Below are 24870 nucleotides of genomic sequence, written 5' to 3' on the forward strand. Positions count from 1 at the left end.
ATTTGAACTAGACCCTGAAATGAATGAGGAGCAAGCAGAGGTGTTACAAGACAGGGAGGACACGCACTTTGGTCACATTTGTGAAACTGAAGTTGTTGCTCAACGATTTAGCAAATGTCTCTAGTCTGTGCCCCCCACCACTTCCCCATGGGCTGCCTTGGAACCCAGAGGGTCTTCCCTATTTTTCACAGCAGCAAGAATCCCTCTGATAGCTTCCTATGAAAGCACAGTCATCCAGAACAGGGCACTCTGGAGTAAAAGAGGGGACTTCCTTTCCCTCGGGGCTCAGCATACAATTTGTGCCTAGTGCTTCCAGCCTGGCAGTGAAGGATCAAAGCGTTTCAAACTCAGCTCTGCAAACCCATAGCTGTGCACTGCACTACAAAGCTCATACTGAATACACTCAGGAAAGGGGTGTGGTGGCCACAGAGAGGGAAGTAGTTTGAGCTAACACAGCACTCACCACCTCCCTCTTATTACCTGTGCCGTCGCTCTGGAACGCTGGAACTGGATTCTCCCCTTCTTCCAGTTCTGCCTGCAGGCGAATATTGACGTGGTTTATCAGATGAGAAAAGAGGGCCAGAGTGAAAGCAATGGCTGCACTGTACTGCTTTGAACCTGCAACAGGACAGCACAGAGGTGAAGCGAATAGACTACCCCTGTTCTGCAGCAAAATGGATGTCAAATAAGATACGTTTAAGATTTACTGTCTAATTGCATAGGACACAGCCATCTTGACAAGTGGCATCAATATCCAGGGGTTTCCACTTTCTGAAAAAACTTCAATCCATAAATCAGCCCAAGGTGGCATCACCAGTATTTCATCTCTCACCTTAATGATAGGAAATAATCATTTTTTATGCAGATCTTTCTATTATAGTGAAAAAAGTGTTGGCAAGCAGGATAACCATCTGGTATCTGAAGGACGTAAACACCAAGAAGGGAGAGAAGTTGCACATTCTAAACAATTCCTCTTCCTTCTCGGTGATGACATCCTTCCGATACCAGATGGTTATCCTTCATCTACATTTTCCCAAAGGAAGTGGTGGATGCATCATTAATTAGGACATTGCACATTGAATTGGACACTAGAAAATACACTGTAGGGAGCAATCCTGACCCGGTCCCGGAGATAGATTTAAATGCAACATAATAAGTCTTCTCCATCACTAACAACTAATAAATTTCAAGTTAGATTATAGGAGTTACCCAGTTCTAAATTAATCTGTGTAAAGTGGGTCCCCTTATTCCAGTGGTCCCCAAACTTTTTCTGTCATGGCTCCCCTTATCCATAATGGAATCTGTCCATGCCCTCCTGGGGGCTGGGAGCCAAGGGCTGGGGCTGGCCCAGAGTGGAGCTGGAGGCAGAGTGGGGCTGAATGGCGCTCCCGCCCTGCCCCCCATGCGGGCTGGCTCAGGCCCCTCACCCCACAGTTTGGGGACCACTGCCTTATTCTATGGAAGATGAGTGTCCAGAATAGACAGGTCATCTTGTTCAGCATTTATGTTCTTCTCTCACAGCACAACAATTCAATGAGCCACCAGTGTTCATTGTTAGTGCACTGATTACCTGCCCGTTTGAGGCTGTGGACGCTCATTAGGCAGATGATCACCATGCGGAAGATGAGGAGGTCGGGAAGGAAGGAATATCCACACTCATATTCCTCTTCATCTTCGCTTGCTGAGTTCAGATTAGGAGGAGAAGGCAGGTAGAACAAGCAAAGGTTGAAATCCTCCAGCACCGACTGGCAAAGAGATGTAAGCTCAGAGTCCACAGAGCTTAACGTGAGGGGAAAAACAAATAGATTTACTCTTCAAATGCCCTGCACCAGGTTAAGCCTCAAGCTCCCGGCAACTGGAACGTTCATGTGGATACTGAACAAAAACTGGTGCAAGCTCAGTCATCACTTAAGTCATTTAGAACAAGATAGGACAAGGCACTGGAGAATATACTGAAGGGAACAATCATGCACAGGCAGATGGGGAAAGACTAGATAATCTGAGCAATCTTTCCCATCCCTACAGAGTGTAAACTAAAGTGACAAAGTAAACAGCTGTCGGAGTGTCTCCTATACTGCCAGGATGGATCACTAGAGAATGAAGTGAGGGGCTCAACTCCTCACTCTTGGGATGAAGGTGCTGCCTCCATGGCTGACCCAAGCAGCGAGAAACTAGTCACAATTGACCTTTCATCCCATGTAGTAATGGCCAGGATATGAAGCAGTACATCAGCTAATTCTTCATTGATTACTTTAATATACTGACCTAATCAGCTATGGAAAGTTAACAGGTTTCTACAAGTCTGGAGCTCAATCTGATGCTGATATGATCCTTTATACTCCTAATCTAAGGATCTCAAAGCACTTTAGAAACAGCCACAAAAATTCCGCATGAGATGGATAAATATAAATCATCACTGGGTGACTTTCTTCCTACAGGGGTATGCCTGGGTCAGGAGGCACTATATGGCAATACACATCAATATATACAGTACCCTTCATTATTAAGAAGAGTGAACATTTCAGAATCAGTTATTTCTACTGTGTAGTTAAAACATTACACTGCAACAGCCTAGATCGAGAGTCTCGACCTTTTTCCTTCTGTGACCTCCCACACGTGTTCTCATCTGCAACCTCACACACACCCCAGAGTCATTTGCAGCTCTTTGCTGCTTCAGAGGCAGCATTATGGGAATCAGTACAGTGGATTACAAGATGCTTCCAGCTTTTAGAGAGAAACTGTCTGCAAAAAGTCCAGCAAATCCTCTTCAGCAGGATAGCAGACACGGGCAATTGGAGGAGCTCTATTTCCTCTTCCACCCTGAGACACATACACCACCCACTGAATGTGCGTTACATAGAGTAACAGTGAAGTGTAAATCCAGGGTCAACCAGCACAAATCAATTCATTAAAATGGGCAAGAGAATCAGAGTGCGTACTGCCCCCTAACAGAAATCAATCTGTAACAAACAGTATTTAAAGGGTTAACCTAGAGCTACCTGAAATCTCTTGGCAGAGACAGAAAATCCAGGAAAAGCCATGCAACTGTACAAAGCTTTCCACTTATTCCAACAGAAACAGGTTACAGAAAGAATAGCATCTTTCCCCTGAACAAGGAGGTTAGATTACAGGTGTTTATAATGAACTGCTCTACTGTTCTGCATGTGTGCAGATTGTGACCCTCTGCACCAACGTCATTCTGCCAATGCTTGTTAGAAGCACAGATTTTAAGACTGGGCAAAGCGTTTGAACACAGTGAGAGGGGCATCATAACACAACTATGACACTGGGGGATTGGAAAGTCAGAACTTCCGAGTTCTACATTCGCTCAGCCACTGATTTACTGAGTGACCACGACTAAACGATTTAATCCCTGTGTATGAAGTTTCTCTGTGGTGATGATAATACTCTCCTCCCTCACAGAAGTGTTAAGACTTTACTGACATTTGGGATTCTTGACTGAAAGACTCAGTAGAGGCGTCACTAAGATATGTGGTTTTGCATTTGTGGCAAGGGTACAAAGCAAAGTCTCTTCCATTTCTAATGTTTGCAGCTGCAAGTCACCTACAGAGGATAGAAGTTGTAAGGTAACCTTACCTGCTTTTTGGCTGCAAAAGGCTCTGGAGGTACATAAAGCTCACCAGTAACCTTTTAATATCTTTGCACCTAAAGATTAAAGAGAAACACAGTTAAGTGAGTATCCCATCACTTGGCTGCAAGATGACAGCAATCTTCTTATTCGTGTATGTAAATCTGGATTGCTAGTAAATTAGTTTATTCATGGTCTCCCACCTTCACTTTAGAGGCACAGATGTGTGGCAAGCTACCTTTTGCCATCAGAGAGTCCTGCTTTGAGAAAGGGGCATTGATAGTCCATCCATTTCAGAACTTATGATCATGTTTAAACTTTGGAAACAAGAAATATACACAGGAGTTTGGATGGCAAAAATGGTGGTGGGGTGGGAGAGCATTAAAGGGAGTTAAGAATTCTGAGGCTGTTCAGTACTAAACAGAGCAAGAGCTTAAGTTGTAAAGGCAGAGGATGTCAGTACTCTCGTGAATCAGCGGTGCTGGTTGAAGAATATTCATTTCTCCAGTTTTCGTCCACATATTTACAAAATTTGTTCTCTCAGTACAAGAACCACGTCACACAACCAACCAATCGTCTGTCCGGTTCTGGAGATGCATAGTGGAACAAACTACATATCTACTGGATGATATTTATTTGGCTCAGGCACTAGAATATCTGGAAGCAGGTGGTGGACATGAAGGAAGAAACTAGTCTGGATAATACTTGAGAAAAGCAGTAAGAATAGAACCAGACCATTAGCAGAAAATTCTAATGCATTAAAAATCAAGGCCAGATAAATGGAAACAAGTTACTCACACTATTGACTTCCTATTAAATGCACCATGAATATTGGTCTACTAGATGGGTGATGACTATATGGACTTCCTGCAAAGGCAGCAGTAAACATAACTAGCAAAGATGTATTTAAAACAAAGTAAACGGCTACATTGCTGACACAAGGTCTTAGTGAAGGACAGTGGGTTATGGTAGGTTGCTGAGTTAGATTCAAAGGGCTCTCAGTACCTACTTGATGCCAGAGTTCCCATATTGTTTTTTATTTCGTAAAGTGAAATTTAGTCCTTGTGACTCAATGGTAGCCCGGGAGACTGAAGCCCACAGGCTGGATGTACATAGGCTGTAGCAGCGCAAGCGTCATACATATTCCACTCCACCAGTATGCCTCAACCCTGATCTGCAGCAACCAGCTCTAGGGTTGAGAAGGGAATTCAACCTTTGCACCTAGTCAATCCTTGGCCTCTTTCCCAGAGATCACCACTAAAGGGACCAGTAGGGGGATCTAGACTGAGATCATCCAAAAAAAGTTTATTAAACAGCAACAACTGTGACTGGCGACTGATTTGAGCTGGATTTGTGCCAGACCCTATTAAAGTCCCCAGGAATCATACCCAGTGTCCTGTTTCTAAAGGAAGCCACTGATGATCGCCTTCCAAGTCTTGTCCCAGTACCACCCTCTTCTCTTGTGTTCTTACCGTTTTTTGCTTGGCGACAGTTTCCTGGTTTCACATTTCTTCAGCTGGTGATACATCTTGGCTGCCTTGTCATACAGCCGCTTCAGGTTACCGTGCGCACCTTCAAAGGACGCTTCAGACTGGATACTAAGATACCAACATTTTACAAACAAAAAGTTACTTTTCTGCAGGGATTCTCACCAGTTACTTTTCGTGGCTTTGATTGGGCTGTGCCACGAATCTTAGGCTCAATTTTTAAAAGGTATTTTGGCACCTAAATATGAAGATAGGTCCCGAGTGAGACTCTTCAAAGTGCTGAAGGGATAGATTTATTTATAAGGATTTCAGTAGGCATTAGGCACTGTGAAGGAGTGCACTCCCTCTGTAAGGGACAGCCTGGGGTATAAGCAAGGAGACCTGCCCCACACTAGGACAGAGATATTTAAACAGGAACAGGAAGCGGAGTAAGACAGAGGGGAATAGAAGCCATGCAGACTGCAGCAGGGTAGTGGTGGTTTTCTCTCAGGCTCTAGGAAACTGGCCTAGCCAGCAGCTTTGTTCTGTGGATTTTAAATCTGGGAGCTGAACCACGGTCCTGAGGTGAGAACCTTAGGAACTGTTTATTGTAATCACTCAGGTCCTGAACCCTTATTAAAAGGGGATATGCTATTTGGTTGGTGTGTTGGTCTCTCCTTGCCATGGGGAAATTAAAAGTGGGTCACATGGGCAGCACCACACTAGACTGCAGGGACTTGCCTGCCCCTTTATAAGCACCTAGGTGCTTTTGAAAATACCTGTCTTCATCTTTAAGTGCCTAAATATCATTCAAAATCTGGCCCTTTGTGTTTTATTTATTTATTCGGTGGCATGGTGGCCCTGTGATCCAGTACAGTCTTGTCAGGGAGGCAGCCTTCACCACCTCTCTCCACCAGCATTCCCACTAATAGCAGATGTGCAAGGAAATGGAGCAACACATGAAGAAAAAGGAGAAAATCTGGCTCAATGACTGGGAGAGCAATGAGGATGCATCAGCTCCCTCCAGCCTCAGTATGTTATGTAACAGACACTCACCAGCGTAAATAGCAGTAGGTAGCTTCCACGTTGTAATATTTACTCCCTGCCAGTGTCCCCAGCTGGTTAAAGGGCATCCCTGTCATGAAAATTAAAAGGAGAATGAACTAAGCCTGTGTTATTTTGAACAATCCTCATGCAAGAAGATCCTTTACATCTCACTACATTTCCGTTCATGATAGGAAGTGTACAGAGCCAGCAGGTACAAAGGATATTTACAAAGCCATGTTGAAGAGGCTCTGACTACTTGCTCGCTTCACCTTTTCCCACTCTGCTTCATGCTACCCTCACATCTTCCTGTCCCGCCTCTGCTTGCTCTCCTTTCTCCTTCAAGCAAGCCCTCATAGTCATCAATAATTCACCTGTCCCCTTCTCTGCTAAACTACTGTGCTGTCTGCCTGATTTGGATTAATAGAATAGTAGGGTTGGAAGAGACCTCAGGAGGTCATCTAGTCCAATCCCCTGCTCAGAGCAGGGCCAACACCAACTAAATCATCCCAGCCAAGGCCTTGTCAAACTGGGCCTTAAAAACCTCTAAGGATGGAGATTCCACCACCTCCCTAGGTAACCCATTCCAGTGCTTCACCACCCTCCTAGTGAAATAGTGTTTCTAATATCCAACCTAGACCTCCCCCACTGCAACTTGAGACCACTGCTTCTTGTTCTGTCATCTGCCACCACTGAGAACAACCTAGCTCCATCCTCTTTGGAACCACCCTTCAGGTGGTTGAAGGCTGCTATCAAATCCCCCCTCACTCTTCTCTTCTGCAGACTAAATAACCCCAGTTCCCTCAGCCTCTCCTCATAAGTCATATGCCCCAGCCCCCTAATAATTTTTGTTGTCCTCCGCTGGACTGTCTCCAATTTGTTTACACCTCTTCCGAAGTGGGGAGACCAAAACTGGACGCAATGCTCCAGGTGTGGCTTCACCAGTGCCAAATAGAGGGGAATAATCACTTCCCTCGATCTGCTGGCAATGCTCCTAGTAATACAGCCCAATATGGTGCTGGCCTTCTTGGCAACAAGGGCACACTGCTGACTCCTATCCAGCTTCTCGTCCACTGTAATCCCCAGGTCCTTTTCTGCAGAACTGCTGCTTAGCCAGTCAGCTAAGGATTGCTAGAACATCTTATCTACATTTGTAAAAGTTCCATGTAAATTTACCATGCTATATAAATTTAATCAATAAACACCAATTATTCATACTTAGGGGTCAGCCATAGCAACAACTCAACAAGCAAAAAGCTTTGCACTATGTTTTTGTAACTGTACTCGTTGCAAAAACTGCCTCTAAGGACCACTCAGAAGCTTTAGCTTCTACTGAATGCAGCTGTCCACTTAACAATACCTCTCTGAGGGGGCTCATTACACATGTACTCCATGATCTGTATTGTTTGTTTCTGAGTGCAGCTCAAGTGGTTAATTTGACTCTAAGTATCTATATAGTTCAGGTTCTTAGCTACCTCTGCTCACATCCAAAGCCCACAATTGAGATCATCTGGGGCGTTTAATTAAGACACCCTACATTTCAATATCTGTATACTGCTAGAAGGCGCACTCAGTCAGAAGCCCTCAACTTTGATTCTCAAACTCAGGCTGTCAGACTTGGTAAGCCTTTCAGGGCATTCTGCAAGACCACTCTATTCAGCCAAGCTTCTTCAGGGCAGCTCAGGCAGTGTGTGTGTTCAGGAAGGTTTGAATCATTAATTGGCCCTGTGTCAATTTTGTTCCATATCGATGCATTTCTAATTTGTGCATATGCTTAGCGAGCATGACAGAAATTAAAACTAAATTTTAATTGCCACTGACTATTTAAAAGACATTAGACAAGAAAGCTATTAAATAAGTTCCCGTACTTCTATTGTATCTTTTGACTGAGAAGATCAGAGTGCTTTACATGCACTAACCTTGTAATGTAGCAAAATTTCCGCATTTTACAGATGTGAAAACTGAGGCACAGAGTGTTAAGTGACTTGCCCAAGAGGTCACAGTGGCACACCTGGAATAGAACCCAGGAGTCCAACTCCCAGTTTCCCACTGTGTTATATTTGCACAAAGTAACTGCTTGTAAGTCAAAAAAAGAGCATGTGGGGTTATATCAGTGGGGAAAGTTGTATTAGCAATAATGCTCTGCAAAAGCAGCAACACGCAGCTGGATCTTGGGTGAGCCAGACAAGTATGACATCACCACTTGTGTGTAAATTTGAACTTTTATGCATGATGCAGCTAGAGAATAAGGATGAAGTTACCTGATAAATCAAAGTCATCCTGGGAATTAAAGCAGAGATGCTCTCCTCTCCTTGGTTTGCCAGCAAGAGAGAGTCTCAAAGGGGAATTATTGTAACTGGATAATAAAACAAATCTCTCAAAAGTAAGAAACGTAAGGGTAACCCAAAGCAGAGCAATTGCTACAATAGTGTTTTCTTCCAGTCATTTTCACAAGAGGTTTAGGTTATGTGAGCCACGTTATTGTTCTGGAAGGCCCCAAAATTCATGGCAATTCACTTACCAATTTGTGGTGCAACAGAAAGGGCTTGATAGTAAAACCTCTCAGCCAACAGTTCAGTGTCCACACCTGCCAACTCATTCTGATAGCGAGCTGAAAAGACAGACACATCATGCACAGGCTGAGCCCTGGTATTGCCCAGTGCATAAAGGGAACAACATTGTGTTTAGCTGTGATGCTTGGAGTACCTTTCCCAGACCTGAAGAAGAGCTCTGTGTTGCTCAAAAGCTTGTCTCTCTTGCCAAGAGAAGTTGGTCCAATAAAAGATATTACCTCACCCACCCTGTCTCTCTAAGTTATTCGTGCACATTCACATGTATTTTCATTCCTTCACACGCACACATAGATACTCAAGCAAGAAGTTAAATCATGTCACACACTCACTTCTTGTGATCGTGACTGTGAGGTACAGACAAGTCCTCTACCGAATGGACCAACCCATGTACATGTTTTGTACTAACTATTGAAAGGCCACAGCTTTGTCATTATCGTCCTGCACTGGATTCAGTTTAGAATTCTACAGGTTGGGCCAAATTCTCATTTACACTCAGGCCTCCTTGCACCACTCAGGCTCGCTCAGAGGGTCTTAGCGTGTACTTGGTAAGTTATGCCCACTTTAAGGACTTCTTTACAGTGCCAGAGCAGTGCAAATGAAAGTCAGACCCTATGTTCTTATACAGAAACGGATTCAGACCCAGAACACTTGTTAAATGTCTAAGTAAATAGCGTACTCCATGTCTGCGGCACTCAGACAGGACCCCCACATTCTGTAACAGATCTGTTAGCTGAGGGGGTTTCACTTCAAATCTGTTAGTGACAAATGTGTGTAAGGGCTTGTCTATACTGTCGACGGTGCCGTAGCTCTACCAAACAATCCTCTACTGCAGGAGCAGCCTACAGTGATAGAATGGTCTTTTCCATCACTATAGAAAAACCACCCCCCGAGCAACAGTAGCTAGGCTGATGGAAGAATTTTCCATCCAGCGGGGTTAGGTCAGCACAGATATGGCACTCGGAATTGTGGATTCTCCCCCTCCCCCTGCTCCAGAGCAATGCAACTGTGTCAATCTAAATTCTAAATGTACAACAGGCCTAAGACAAACCAGTGTCTGCAAGGAATTATCACTGGTGACTAATGATCATGGTATCCGTGCTATGCATGCAACAGCTTTTATATTTTAAAGGTCCCCGTGCAAGAAAACACTGCTCTTACCTAAATCTCCCAGATAAACCAGACATCTGTGACACGCCATCTGTGCCCACTCCATTTCTTTCCCCGATGCAGACACAGGTTTCTTGCAGCCTACATGAGAAATACCAAATCACAACACGCCCGTGGGTGAAGACCGCTGGAAAGAGACAGCAGCAGCCTATATTTCTTCATGAGATACATGACGGTTAAGTGCATAAGCATAAGAGATCACACACTGAGACCGGAGTGCGGGCCTTTGTCTGTGTTGTATTACAGATCAACGCAGGTTTGTTTCAGGCTGTATAAGACTCATGCAGACAACATATCCTTTTTTTCTAAAGCCACCTCACTTCTTCTGAGGGCTGTATAATGCACTGTTCCACAGCGATCACTAACAGTGCTACCTCACTCATTTGTCCTGAAGCCAGGGCCAGACCTTTCACCACCAAGCCACTAGAAATGTGGTGTGCATTCAGCACTGGATAAGCTTGGCGAGACTGTTAAAATAACAGGGAGAAAAAGGAGGCGAGAAGATGAGATGACAGACAACAGGGGAGGAAGAGAAATAAAATGGGTGAAAGGGATAAAGAACAAAACATATTCCTGTAGCTACAGCCATCAGCAGTCTTACAGGGAGAAAAGCCTCCAGAAAAGAACTCAGTCATTGGGAAGTGGCAGGAGCAACAAAAGAGGGGTCCAATCAGCTGATCTAAAGCTAACTACAACAATCAAGCATAAGTCATCTTAACTCCTGGAGGTGTTTGTCACTGGTGGGACATGTCCCACCAGGACAGATGTTTTTGAAACAATCTTCCATCAGCACCTTCTCACCAGCCAGTGACCAGTGAGGAATATGTTCTGATTATTACAGGCATTGCATACGTGATATTTTACCAATACGCTGACTTCAAAGTTGTGCCTATAGCTGATGGTGAACCTATAAAATGTTTTGCCATGTACCTCTGTCATCCCCATTTATGCCACCTTGCCATTAGCCTCCTCCCACTTCCCCCATTTTTAGTTGTCTGCCCTTCAGCACGACTCTTCCCCATCCACCATTTTTAATGATGCTGCAGTGTTTAATTTTCATTGTATTTTAATTGCAAGTGTCTGCAGCAACTTAGAGGACAGGACTTGTGCAAATGCAGTCACCTATCAACGATTACAAATCCAGCCACAATTTAAAATAGGATTCATTAGCCCTGCAGTTCCATGAAAATGTTTCTTATAGCAACAGTTGCTAAGGACTTCTGCCTTTTAAACTGATGTTTCAAAGCCAACTGCAATACAATCATCTTCCACCAGCTAAGAACTGAACACAAACAAGTTAAATAGTCCATTGCTAGATACAGATGGATATCTCGAACTCCAAATTCTCTCTTTTCTCCACTTAAGTCCTTTTCAATGTTTCATTATTCTCCTTTCTCATATAAATAATAATGATGATGATGATAACAACAACAACAATTATTATACAAAAAAAATCAGCTTAAGTTTCAGCTCCATTTCTGCAATTGGAACCACGTGGATAGACCCCTGAAGTCAGAGAAGTGCAGAGGTTTGCCTAGATTCAATTGCAGCATCAAGGGTTTTAGTACACACATGCGGGATAAAGCACACAAATGTAACACAGAGGGAAGATAACAAGAGTGCAACACAATTTTGCTCACTCTTTATAGCCAGAGGTAAGTGCTTTTTCAAAATTGGGCTGTAAAATCTGCCATACTGAACATTAACACTTGCTAGAGGATTTTCTAAGAGAAGTTTGACTGCAATAAAGAATATTTTCCACCCCTCTTGTTTCATTACCAAAAGTTTTAACTTGAAAATAAAAGCTGAGCAGCCTGTGTTTTGAACAGGTAACAAGCTAATGAGAAAAGGATAATCCTCTGCATTTTGAAACTGAAACAAGTATTTGCAAGGGGAAGCCATCTGCTTATGACTCTTGCATCAGCCAAGAGCAAATACACATCAGGCACTGACCTATCAGTGGGTCTGTTACGTGAGTCCAGTCAATACAGCACTGCAGCTCCAGTTGATAGTGAGACTGAATGTAGAGAAGAAGGTGTTGGTAAAACCCTATGCCAGCGATTAGGTGAGTCCGGTATGCACACTCCAGGGTGCTGCGGCTGTGAATGTGCTGTAGAAAACAAAAATAGGCAGCCAGGTGAGAGCCTGTTAATGCAGTCCAGTAAGAATCCGGCAGACAACATGAGTTGCACTTGGTTAAACAGAGGTAGCTGGTAACTCATCTTTTGCCATCCTCCCTCAATTCACTCCACCTTCCTGCTCAATAACCTAACCAGTATTGTTGATATCTAGTATTTGACAGGTGTAAACATCAAGAAAGGAGAAATTAGTTAGATACTGTACAGAGATATAACTAGGAATAATAGACTATTAAGAAATTAAAACACAAGCTGAGAATCAGGAAACGTTTCCTATTTCCATTTTATTCTCCCAAGGGAAATGGTGAAAGATCCATTAGCTTGGAAAGAGAGTAAACCAAATGCTCACAAGAAAAATCATTTGTTGGCTGGGGGGAAACAAACTATATCTAAGAGAGGTTTCAGATCTCTAACCTTTATGAATTACCCGACTGCACTGATTACATCATCATTCTTCATTTAGGCACCAACACTCTCAGGTGTATTTAACGACTACCAAAGATAGGTTTCTGGTAATGCAAAATAACCTTGTTTCCAGCAGTACTAATTCAAACCTTCCCTGATCAGCCACACTCAACAGGCCAAGATGATTCTACCTCTAAGAGCAGGTCCATACCGCAAGAAAAGGTGTGCTCTTAACTTGGGTTAAAATAGCAGTGAAGACAGCAAATCAGTTTGTAACTCAGGTTAGCAGCCTGAGTTGAAGCCCATGGAGTTGCACTCAAGCAGCTAAACCAAACTAAAAGCAGAGTTGCCACATCTTCACTGCTATTTTAACCTGAGTTACAAACACTTTTTTTTTCTTTGGTAGTGCAGACACACTCTCACAAGCATCCCACCTAAAGATCAGCAGCGTCAATCTTTCTTCCCTCCTCGGTTCATCTGATTTACTATTGTGGGACAGCAGGACTGAAGGACTTGTGCCTCTAATAGGATAACGCACACATATTTACACCCCCCCACCTCAAAGTGAATTCATTTTTTCAGGATATTTTCACTCACTTTAATTGCTATCTGTACATAGCGAGGCCCTGAAACAAACCAGGACGTTCACTCTATGGCACCACCAGTGGAGTTTCACTAGATGGCAAAGATAATCTTGAAGCCAACACACAGAGCTGAGAGTCAGGAAATCTGGATTTTATTCCCGGCACTGCCACAGACTCGCTGCAATAACCTGGGCAAGTCACAACACCTCTACACCTCGCTTTCCTGGCCTTTTTTAAAAAAAATAAAGGTGATAAGCATACCCCTTGTGATCTGAACTGTGATATCTGAGCACTTGTTTGCAATACTTCCCTCCACCTTGGAGGTCCTATGGCCATATTCATTGACACAGTATTTGTAAAGAACTTTTGAGATCCTCAGATGGAAGGCACCAGGAGACCTCAGTTCACTGTAAAGCAGAACCAAATTTAGATAAGACCAGTACGGTATTCCAATTAGAATGATGTTCATTTGACAGTTGTCTGATAAGATCACCAGGATAATGTGTGTAGCACTATATAATAAAAGTAATTTGACTTTCTAGATTCTCTCTAGCATGAAACTAATTAGCACTTTTCTGGATCTTCACATGAATTGATTCCAACAGCAGCTTCACATGGAGATATTATTCCTATTTTGGAAATGGGGAAACGGAAAGCAACCTAATTCGGAGAGGCTCTCTGCACCTGCACCGCCAAGGCCAGAATGATTTGCCCACGGTCAGAAAGGAAGTCTATGAAAGAGCTAAGATTAGGATTCAGGAGCTTCTGGCTCCCAGTCTTGTGCTCGGACGCTGTTTCCAAATAAATTAAGCCATTTACATGTCACACAGCACAAGAATTTCTGGCTCAGAGGCACAGATACCTGCCTTTTTATTCGTTTTAATGAGCTGGATAACTTCATAGTAAACCTTTCTCCACAGCAGTTCCTCTGCTTTTCTCCCATAATCCACCGGGTGCAAGAACATCAGCTTCACACACAACTCTCGCAACCTGAGACACAGAGCAGAAAGTTTACCATTCCATTAGCTGCAGTAGCCACTTACATAACCAAAACTACATGCGTTAGGGACAAAGGAAAGCCTGAATGTCATTAAAGGGGAAGCGTGGCCACCTAGTGGTCATGCACTCTGGGTTACTCACAATCCAGATTGACAGCAACATGCCCAGCCCCAAGGGAGAGCGGTGACCAGTCACCCACTCTGCTCAAGACCAGTCTGGCTGATGCATGGAGCAGGGTTGTCAGTCTCTTGAGGGAGCTGTACGTATCACTCCTCATCTGTAAGCAGGGAGCCACTCTTCTGCACAAGTAATAAGACTGCTTGTGGTCTGCCAATTCATGGGGCAGCCCACCCCCCACCTCCAACATACACACACCACATCAAGACCAGAGAGTCAAGAATTTCCCAAGCTCTCTCCCTCCAGCCACCCCACAAGCCCTGCATGTTGTGGCAGACTCTTCTGCCTTGCAAGTCTTTTGAGAGTGGAAGAGGGACATAAATATACTTTATTTTTCAGCAGTGATGTGTTCAGAGCTGCACAAGAAGCTTACAGGCTAAAATCAGATATAATAATTATGCAAATGAGGGAGTGAATGAACACGTACAATTAGCCTAGCACTCTTACCAGCTATTTATCAGCGTCTAACCTGCAAGACACTTTTACAGAGAAGTAAACACTAAAGCAAGCCACATAATAAATTTCCACAGCAAGGGAACTAAAAATGCTGTCAGAGTAGCATTTATATAGAATGAAACCTGCACTAAGCACCACCCCCAATAAGCAATCACTTTTAATTATCCCTGTATGACTTCCAGTAAAAAATTTTTCAACCATGATAAAGAATCCTCTCTACTAGGCAAGAAGTTTATTTTACTTATTTTTTATTTTTTCCTGGAAAATGAAGACAGGCTTCACTATATATGTATGAAATTCCTTCAATACACAGGTATTTTAAAAGGTATTACAATTATAAAATTATAAAAACAGATCATCATTAACCACAGTGGAAAAGACTTATCTGTTTTGCCGGAGCCCCAGTCATGAACCAGGACAACGTTGCGTTAGGCGCTGTACAAAAAGAACACGCAAAGAGCTAGGGGTACTTTGCTTGACAGGTGCACTACAAACTCAGTTCCCTGTGAAACTGCTGAAACAAAGCCATGTGTAACTTAGCACATTAGATTTCTCCTACCAAAAATTAAAATACAGCATCTGCCCAACTTACTTGTTCCTCAAGCTGATGTTCTCTGGCTTGAACACTTCTTGATAAGCTGCCTTGTTACCGAGAATGAGATCCAGTCTATGAACTGCCTCCACCACCGCTCTGCCAGACAATACAGAAAGAAGAGCTTCAGGATAACAATTCACATGTGAGGGCCTTCTATGAGATCCAGGATCTACCCATGATAGCTTCAGCCAGCGAAGAAGCCTGGCCTATTTAACATGATCATTAACGAACTGTACCATCCCACATCACACCAACTGATCTACTATTTTTGAACAGTTCTATTATCCTTAACAAATTACGGAGAAAAAAAAAGGTTTGATGTAACCAATAAAGTATATGCTAGAATTCATCTGCTTAGCTACTGGGTACCACTACCTGATGAGTCAAATATAAAGTATTTTTGCACTGGCAGACTTAAATGAGACAGACTTCTATTGATACATTAGTGTGAACTTTTAACCTCTGCAGTTAAAAAAAAAAAAAAGTCAAAATGGATTGGTTTTCAGTGATTACAGGAGGGGGCTAAGGATCAACAGTCCTGTATTTCCTGTTCCTGTTCTTTTGTTGACTTGCTGCATGACCTTGGACAAGTCACTTCTTCACCTTCATTGTGCGTCACCTTCCCCATCATTGTTGTAGTGATTCATTAATTAATAAGTGCAAAGAACTTTGAGATCCTTGGAAGAAATGTGCTCCATAAGAGCCAAGTATCATCATGCTTCTGGCAGAACAGTTTAAAACACCTGAATTAAAAACAAAATGTTTTCTCCAAAGCCAGCTGCAACATTGAGCAGGCAACATCAAGTGTACCATCAGTCCAAAAACTGCATTCATGAGTCACTGCTTGAAACTCCTGGGTCTCCTGGAGAAGAATGCAAATGTGTGTAAAATACAAAGTATGTGCCGATTCGAAGATATGAACTAAGCTGACTGGCCAAATTGATTCCATCCAACTGCACCATAATCAAAACCGAGAATCTTCTAAGTATCCACAGCAAACACTAGTACAGGCAGAAAGCACATTGACTGATACCTAATAAAGGAGTTCAAGAAAACAAAATGTAGCAATGACCAAGTCAAATTCACTCCATTATTTAGGGCCTTCTTTTTAACCTCTGCTTCTGTCAACCCTATAACTTGGCGGCCACTGGATCAGCTATGGTAAACAGCCTACCCACCTCTCTGCATTTCACTCATTCGTCACATCCTCTCTTTAAAATACAGCTCCCAACTCCCCTTTCCTCCATTCTGCCAACAATCTGCAGGCTATCAACCATATAGGAACTTACTCTTTCCCATCCAGATTCCTCTTTACTTGTCTTTGCTCATCCACTCTGAACACACTTTAACATTTCCATTGCTGAACTGAGCGATTTTTCTTCCAACAAGAAGTTGAAGATAGAGAAACTGTACTGTAAATAAGGTATAAGACAGACCAAATATGGGCTACACAAAGCAGAACATTAGCCACTTCTGCTGCCACCAACCTCCCCCACAAAAAATCCCCATCACTAGCACAAAGCAAATCACCCCACTGAAACTTCCCTGACCTTCTCTTCAGAAATATGCACAGATGGACACCAGACAGTTTGTGTAAGGGACTTGCACATAGGCATCTGCAAGCAAGAACATGCAAAGGTAATTTCAGCCTACCCATTAGAATCTAACAACTGTTTCCTTGAAAACTACAGAAGTCAGTACAAGGCAACGGATAGTTTCACATGCTGCTCCTTCCTAGCAAATCAAGTCTCCTTTACAAATGCACAGGCTGAAAAGTAATCTCGCAAAAAAAATTTCAGGATTCCAGAAAGACAAAAATCTCCACCTCACATGAAACCCCAAAAGAAAGGGGGAGGGAGGGAAACAGAGACTGAAATGATTCTGTCCCTAAACAGAAAAGGAGTACTTGTGGCACCTTAGAGACTAACCAATTTATTTGAGCATGAGCTTTCGTGAGCTACAGCTCACTTCATCGGATGCATACCGTGGAAACTGCAGCAGACTTTATATACACACAGAGAATATGAAACAATACCTCCTCCCACCGATGAAGTGAGCTATAGCTCACGAAAGCTCATGCTCAAATAAATTGGTTAGTCTCTAAGGTGCCACAAGTACTCCTTTTCTTTTTGCGAATACAGACTAACATGGCTGTTACTCTGAAACCTGTCCCTAAACAGGGTCATTGTTTGTAAAGTAATGGATTGGGAGATGAAAACATAGCTAACGTACAAAAAAAAATAGTTCCCTTAACGTAACACTTTCTTCTTAATAGTCTATCTTGTCTTGTATTTCTTCATGGCTGAGAATCACATACTAAAGAGTATATTATGAATACTCCACCACCTTCCACCCAAAGACCTCAAAGCGCTTTACAAACTCCAATCCAACCTCAGAATAGCCCTGTGAGGTAGGCAGGCAACATACACATTTGCCGGTGGAGAAAGAGAGGCACAGAAGCTACGCAATTCACCAAACATCAAGCAAGTCAGTGGCAGAGTCAGAAACAGAAGCCATGAGTTTTAGTTCTAGGTCCCCTGCTTTGACCACAGGTAGTAAGCTAGATGGATAAAACTTAATAACTATGAAGATATTGTGTAACTGTCATCCTACAGTTTTTGTCCTACCATTTACACCTCACTATAGACTTTGCTACCAAAGCACTACAGGAGGATCAAAGATTAATTTGATCAAACAGAGCTCACTTCTCTGTTTCATTCACTAGCATTTCCAGAAGAACTCAGAACTTCTGATTCATTTTCCCCCACCCATAGTGAAGACGGAAGCCTTTGAAAGACTCCTTTCCTTCCAAGAATGGGCCAAAATATGTACTCTTTACTTCTGTCAAAGCTATTGTTTAAAAAGCCACATCTTTTCGTGGCGTACTAGTCAAATATGAAAAAATTGTACTGCCTCCAGTCCAGCCTCGCTCAGTCACAACGACACTTCTCAAAAGTGAAAATGATGTCACTCAGACTACAAGGGTCAGAAACGGAGTAGCAGTGAACACCTGTTTATAAGCAGCTGAACAGACCCTGAAAATGGGATGTTAACTTGTGATGCAGTGTGATGCAAGCACGAGTCTTCTTTTAAAAGAAGTGTAAATTAACTGTATTTGATGATCAAACACTGACCCATTTGTCCTGCCATTTATTAAACTCAAACTGCTTTATGGATCTCTCACATGGACACACAACTCTGATTATTTCATTGCTGACAGCTCAATGGAGCTCATAGGCCAGGACAGAATTGTATTCTTGTATATGTACCTGAAAGGGGATCACAAAGTCTTGTGTAAGGATCTACTTAACTAAGCAACAACATCAACACACATGGACACTGCATGTACACATGAAGTTAGACTAAACAGACTGAGGAGACAATTTGCCAGAGCACCTGGCAGTATTGCCCTTACTGAGAGTCAAGAAAACCAAACAGATTGTTATTTGGATATCAACAGTATTGCTGGGTAAAAATGGGATCAAATGGTTAAGTAATGAATCTTGCTCACATGCACCAGAGTTGAACCGACTTGCCAAATTTGAAGTCAGGAAAGGTTTTGCTCCAGGGAGTACTTAGTTGGGAACTTCTGGGTATTTTTGCCTTCCTCTAGAGCATAGGGCTGGGAATCATCCATTAGGGTGTATCCCACATGATCAACTTCCTGAAATTGCAGTGGATGGGCACTAGTGGACACTGGTCCTTCCAGTTGTTTTCTGTGTTTCTATGGACAAACCAACTAACATTGTATCTGCAACCTAAAAGCCAAAAAAGAGAGCAAGATTTGTTTTCTACAAGATATACACAACACACTGATCAGAACATAACTCAGTCTGCTCATGTCCTAATCTGACTAACACCAGGGGCTGAGTTACGTTTTGGAGTTAACAAACTGATGTCATGCCTCACTACATATTTTAACACCTGCTGGGTTTAATCCCTGCTTTCAGCCAGCAGATCAGAATCACAGAGGAAGCAGATCAGATGCCAGTCTGTAAAAAGAACCAAACAGGGCATCTCATGCCAAGCTACATGGAAACAATCCAATGATGAGTCCTCTTTGTCTAGAGGAGAAACTGAGCTAACATTTTCTTTCCTTGCCATTAACATTTTGGAATTGGGCAGGATGGCACATCTTATTTATTTAAAACATTACTGATCGGGGTAGCCTTGTGGGAATGAGATGTGTCCACAAAGGGAACTGCAGCCATTGTCTTATTCCAGCTTGTATCAGTACAAAATAATATAATGCAGTACAATCTAAAATTGTAGACTACACAAGGTTAATGCAGAGCTGAATGGCTAGTGGTTACTTGGAGGCAATTCTGACTTGGGATTCAAGTGAAACAAGTTTGGTGGTCTCAAATTAAACCACATACTGTTAACACACACATAATTTAACCCAATGGACAGATTTTTAGGAGAGACCCAGGACTGGACTAGCTCAGGAATTATACATACTGGAAGAGCCAAATGGGAAAGCTTGCCCACCTCTGCCTACAGCATATTCCTCAATCTCACACAGGAATCTCTGCACTGAAGGAAGGATGGTTTTGTTGTTGAAGAACTAGCCTGGGACTTAAGAGACTTGAGTTCAATTCCCAGCTCTGTCACAAATTCTCTATGTGACACTAGGCATAATACTTAGACAACAATTACAGCCACAAAGGTGAGCCCATTCATGCATAGTTTAAAGTCTGTACTGGAATGTACAAGAAGAGATGAATCAAAGAAACACATCAACACGGGGATCAAAAGTTTCTAGAAACTCACATCGTAGCCCGTGTCCTCAGCTAGCACATGGAATATGATGAGTACAGTACATCTTCCTGCAAAGCAAGTTACCTGTACATTTTACATAATCCTACATTTGAACAGAGGAACAAGATGTGACACTAGGCTGTTTAGTGTGCAAGCCATGTTAGTAGACTTACTAAATGTAAATTCTTTAACAAAATCAAGCTACAGGGTTAGCTTCTGGCTAACATAATTTGGCCTCTCTTGTAATAAGCAGACATTTTTAAAGGCTAAGCACATAGTTATCTCAGCTATAAAAATACAGCAAGCACTTAGATGTCTAGTGAAATTCTACTCTGGAAGTTTAAATATAAAACTTACTTCCTATTGCCTTGAACACCAGAATATGTTAGTATGGAATGGAGTATTTTACAGTCTGACTGCTAATACCAAGACCCTAATACATTTTGGCGCTGTAGGCATCTCCTGCATGACAGAGCATCCTAGAACATGGGCAACTAAAACCACTGCTTTTTGCTACACTCTGTGTAATGAAAAACACGTCATTTAACTTGAATGTAAAAAAACATGCAATTGTATAAAGATCCATCACAGACACAGTTAGGGAAATGCTTTTAATAACCTACCAGTCAAAACTTTGGACTTTTGTACAAGGATCTCAACATGCTTTACAAAGGTAGGCGTGGTTATCTCAATTTTACAGGAGAAGGAAGAAAAATTACTCAGATGGGAAAACTGAAGCAGAGAGGGACAGTGACTTGGTCATGGGTATGCAGCAAGTAGAACCCAGGAGTCCTTATTCTCATGCCTGGACTACACTTAAAATTTAGGTCGATGTAGCTATGGTCCTCAGGTGTGTGAAAAATCCACACGCCTGAGGGTATGTCTACACTGGGACTTGGTCGGCAAAACTTTTGTCATTGAGGGATGTTAAAAACAAAAACAACCACACCCCAAACAACACTTACCAACGAAAAGCGCCAGTGCGAACAGCACTTTGTTGGCAGAAGCACTCTCCTGCCGACAAAGCCACTGCCGTTCATGAGGGGTGGTAGTTTTTTGTCGACAGGAGAGCTCTCTCCTGCTGAGAAACAGCAGCTACACTGCATGACTTTTAGCAGCATAGCTGTAGCAGTACAGCCGTGTCGCTAAAAACTGTGTAGCGTAGCCATAGCCTGAGTCACAGCTATGTCAACCTAACCCCCAGCGGAGACACAGCTAGGTTAACAGAAGAATACTTCCTATCGTCGCTTGCGGAGGTGGTGTTCCTACAGCGATGGAAAAACACCTTCTGTCAGCATAAGCTGCATCTATACTACAGGGTTAAGCCAACAGAGCTAGAGCATTGTAGCTATGACAATATAGTCCCCATAGTGTAGACATACCCCCACTCCCTAGATATAATGTTCACTGACACCTGAAGCCTACAGCAGTCCTTTGGTCCAGGTTATATGAAGAATGCCATCCCTGCTGTACTACCTTGACTTGTATTGCAGTAGCACCCAGAGACCTCCACTCAGATCGGGGTGCTGTACAAACACCTAGAGTGACAGGGTCCCTTAAGAGTGACCAACAAGGTCTATGAATGCCCAGCACCCTCCAAGCCTGCCAGCCCCTCTGGATCCTCAGAAACTGGAGACTAACAATACAACTGCTTTGGAGGAGGACGAGGTGGGGATTAACAGGGGCTTAGTGCCCAGCTCTTCAGCACACCCCTCCCCATCCTATATAAGCAATGGCACAATCAGGGCAGGGATGAGATGAGAAGAGGACAGCCCCTCTGCCTCCCCATGCACAGGTCTCTCTGACCCAATCCCCCCACCTCCTATCCTGTGTCCAGCTGCCCCCCAGCCCCTGTTCTCCCCCACCCCCAGTTCTCCCCCCATCCCCACATCCCCCAGTTCTCCCCCACCCCCAGTTCTCCCCCCATCCCCACATCCCCCAGTTCTCCCCCACCCCCAGTTCTCCCCCCATCCCCACATCCCCCAGTTCTCCCCCACCCCTAGTTCTCCCCCCATCCCCACATCCCCCAGTTCTCCCCCACCCCTAGTTCTCCCCCCATCCCCACATCCCCCAGTTCTCCCCCACCCCTAGTTCTCCCCCCATCCCCACATCCCCCAGTTCTCCCCCACCCCTAGTTCTCCCCCCATCCCCACATCCCCCAGTTCTCCCCCACCCCTAGTTCTCCCCCCATCCCCACATCCCCCAGTTCTCCCCCACCCCTAGTTCTCCCCCCATCCCCACATCCCCCAGTTCTCCCCCACCCCTAGTTCTCCCCCCATCCCCACATCCCCCAGTTCTCCCCCACCCCTAGTTCTCCCCCCATCCCCACATCCCCCAGTTCTCCCCCACCCCCTCCTCTCCCCATATTTCACACTCCCCGTCCCCCATCTCCCTCTCCCCCCATCCCCAGTTCTCCCCCACCCTCCTCTCCCCATCCCCTGCCCCCCCTTCCCACACCCCCCGCCCCTGCCCCAGGTCTCTCCCCAGCCTCTCAGCTCCCCTCCACGCCCCCGCCCTCCCGCCGGTTCTGCCCCCGGCCCCGCCTCACCGGTACAGCCGCTTGGTGTGCAGCACCTTGGCCTCGGGCTCGCCGCTCTCGCCGGGGGTCCCGCTGCCCTGGCTCATGGCGCCCGGCAGGGGGAGGCCCGGCGCGGCCGGCTCCCTCCCTCCTCAGCAGCGCCCGCTCCCGGCCGCCGCCTCCTCCGCCCCGCAGCGCGGCCGCCGCAACCACCGGCCCCGCGCGGCCGCCATCGCTCAGCCGCGGCCCTCTCCCCGCCCCCGCTCGAAGTCACGCGAGACTTCGCCCGCCTCTCCCGTGGTCTCTCGAGAGCGGGACTGCCCGCCCATGCCTCTGGCGGGCAACATGGCGTCCGCTCCGGCTTCACCGCGCGAGATTTCGCGGCTAACGCCCCCACCGCCAGAGCTGTCGCTCTCCGCTGCCAGGACTTAGTGCTGGCAATATGGCCGCCTCCTAGCTTCAACTGCCATTCAAAATAAACTTTATTGACAACACATGACTTCGGCAGACAAAAGGGGGAAGGGGCGAGGCGAGGCTGCAGTGGGGATGGGGACAAACCAAGGCTTACCCCCCACCCTCTGAGACGGCAGGGGCCTCAACAGATGCAGACAGAGCAGGGCCTGATTCTCCTGTCACTTAAACCAGTTTAAATCCGGTAACAGTAATGGAGTCCCTCCTGATTTACACTGGTGAAACTGAAGGCCAAATCTGGCCCCGGGGAAGCCAGGACCTAGGAATTGACATAGGTGCAAGTCAGTCAAGCTGAAAATGTTAGGGGATCAGGCACTGGACTGGGAGCCAGGAGACCTTGGTTCTGTTTTAATTGGCCCCACTTTCACACTGAGGGTATGCTTTTTAATTCGTGTGTAAAGGGTTAAGAAGTGATTAATCGATATTTAATAAAGGGTTGGAGTCTAACAGGTTGCTTATGAATAGAGCCCCACCAAATTCACGGCTGTGGAAAATGTGTCACGGACCATGACATCTGAGCTCCCCCTGTGAAATCTGGTCTTTTGTGTACTTTTACCCAATACTATACAGATTTCATGGGGCGGGACGACCAGTGTTTCTCAAACTGGGGGTCCTGACCCAAAAGGGGGTCGCAGGGGAGTCGCAAGGTTATTGTAGGGTGATCATGGTATTGCCAACCTTACTTCTGCACTGCCTTCAGAGTTGGGTAGGGTGACCAGCTGTCCAGTTTTCGACCAGAACACCTGGTCGAAAAGGGACCCTGGTGGCTCTGGTCAGCACTGCCGATCAGGCCGTTAAAAGTCCAGTCGATGGTGCTGCCCGGCTAAGGCAGGCTAGTCCCTACCTGTTCTGACACCGCGCTGCACCCTGGAAGTGGCCAACAGGTCTGGCTCCTAGGCGGGAGAGGCCACGAGACTCCGCAGGCTGCCCCTGCTCCAAGCACCGGCTCCACACTGGAACCGGCCAATGGGAGATGGGGGGGGCGGTGCCTGTGGGTGAGAGCAGTGTGCAGGGCTGCCTGCGTACCTCTGCCTAGGAGCCGGACCTATTGCTGGCTACATCTGGGGCCTGCCTTAGCACCCCCCACTGCGCCGCTGACTGGGAGCCGGAACCCGGAGACCCAACCCCCTACCCCAGCCTGGAGCCCCCCCAAACCCAGATCCCCTTCTTCACCCCAAACCCCTCATCCCTGGCCCCACCCCAGAGCCTGCACCCCCAGCGCTTAGCACAACAAGGTATTGATTTCAGTGGAGATCGCAAGTGCAACTGTAATACATAATATAATTAATCCTTAGGAAATCCACCCCGTATTGTAAGTCACGTAACCCTTCTAAAGACAGTAGGTTCAGGGTAGATCAGTGCTTGGATGTGGGACCTAAGGGAGCAGAATTCAAACATATGTTGAGATTATGTTAATAGTTTGAATCAACAGGAGCAGCGTGTTCTGAGTAAAGTCCAGATCTCCACCCATTGGGCAGTGCTGTGATGCGATGGAGTGAGGGAAGATGAGTGTCTCTTCCTTAATTCAGAATTCTCTTTCTTTTCTGGGGTATTTAATTACAATTTCTGTAATTAGATCCTAAACATAATCTGACTGTGGGTTGTTTTTTGTGGGGAAGGTGGCTAATATAATCAGGAGCCATGTTAGCTCTGTTCCCTCATTTCCTTGCACTAAATTGCTCAACATGAAAACGAATCTTGGAGTGTTTGCTTGGAGAAGTGGCTGTGGAGATGCTCTAACTGCTTCTTTCTGCCTCCAGGGTCCTTGTGAGTTATCCCAAATAAACCCAAATATGGAGGGCAGCTTCCTGGTTTCCTTACCCCATGCAGTTTAATCACCCAAACCATTGTCCAATCCAGGGGTTTGTACATACTGCAAACTAAATATTGATCTAAGATTTTGATGCTGGGGTCAGCACTTATGCTG

At 44.9% G+C, this 24870-nt stretch overlaps 1 protein-coding gene across 2 annotated transcripts in view; it reads right to left on the reverse strand.

Annotated features, from left to right (window-relative positions):
• The window catches only part of SMG5 (SMG5 nonsense mediated mRNA decay factor), a 40032-nt gene extending 17343 nt beyond the window's left edge, over nt 1–22689 (reverse strand). The window contains exons 1-11 of one of the 2 annotated variants that reach the window (XM_084613251.1): nt 22503–22689; nt 15191–15289; nt 13833–13956; nt 11793–11949; nt 9831–9920; nt 8621–8710; nt 6112–6190; nt 5062–5187; nt 3598–3666; nt 1571–1779; nt 481–618 (exon numbers count right to left, since the gene is read on the reverse strand). In XM_084613251.1, the coding sequence (XP_084469377.1) occupies nt 481–618; nt 1571–1779; nt 3598–3666; nt 5062–5187; nt 6112–6190; nt 8621–8710; nt 9831–9920; nt 11793–11949; nt 13833–13956; nt 15191–15289; nt 22503–22579 (1258 nt within the window). In that variant the 5' untranslated portion in view covers nt 22580–22689. Of the gene's footprint in view, nt 1–480; nt 619–1570; nt 1780–3597; nt 3667–5061; nt 5188–6111; nt 6191–8620; nt 8711–9830; nt 9921–11792; nt 11950–13832; nt 13957–15190; nt 15290–18704; nt 18866–22502 lie in introns of those variants that run through there. The other variant, XM_084613252.1, reaches the window with a different exon arrangement.
• Nucleotides 22690–24870: the final 2181 nt, after the last annotated feature.

Source organism: Lepidochelys olivacea, assembly GCF_965140295.1.
Source record: "Lepidochelys olivacea isolate rLepOli2 genome assembly, chromosome: 24".
Taxonomy (NCBI): Eukaryota; Metazoa; Chordata; order Testudines; family Cheloniidae; genus Lepidochelys; species Lepidochelys olivacea.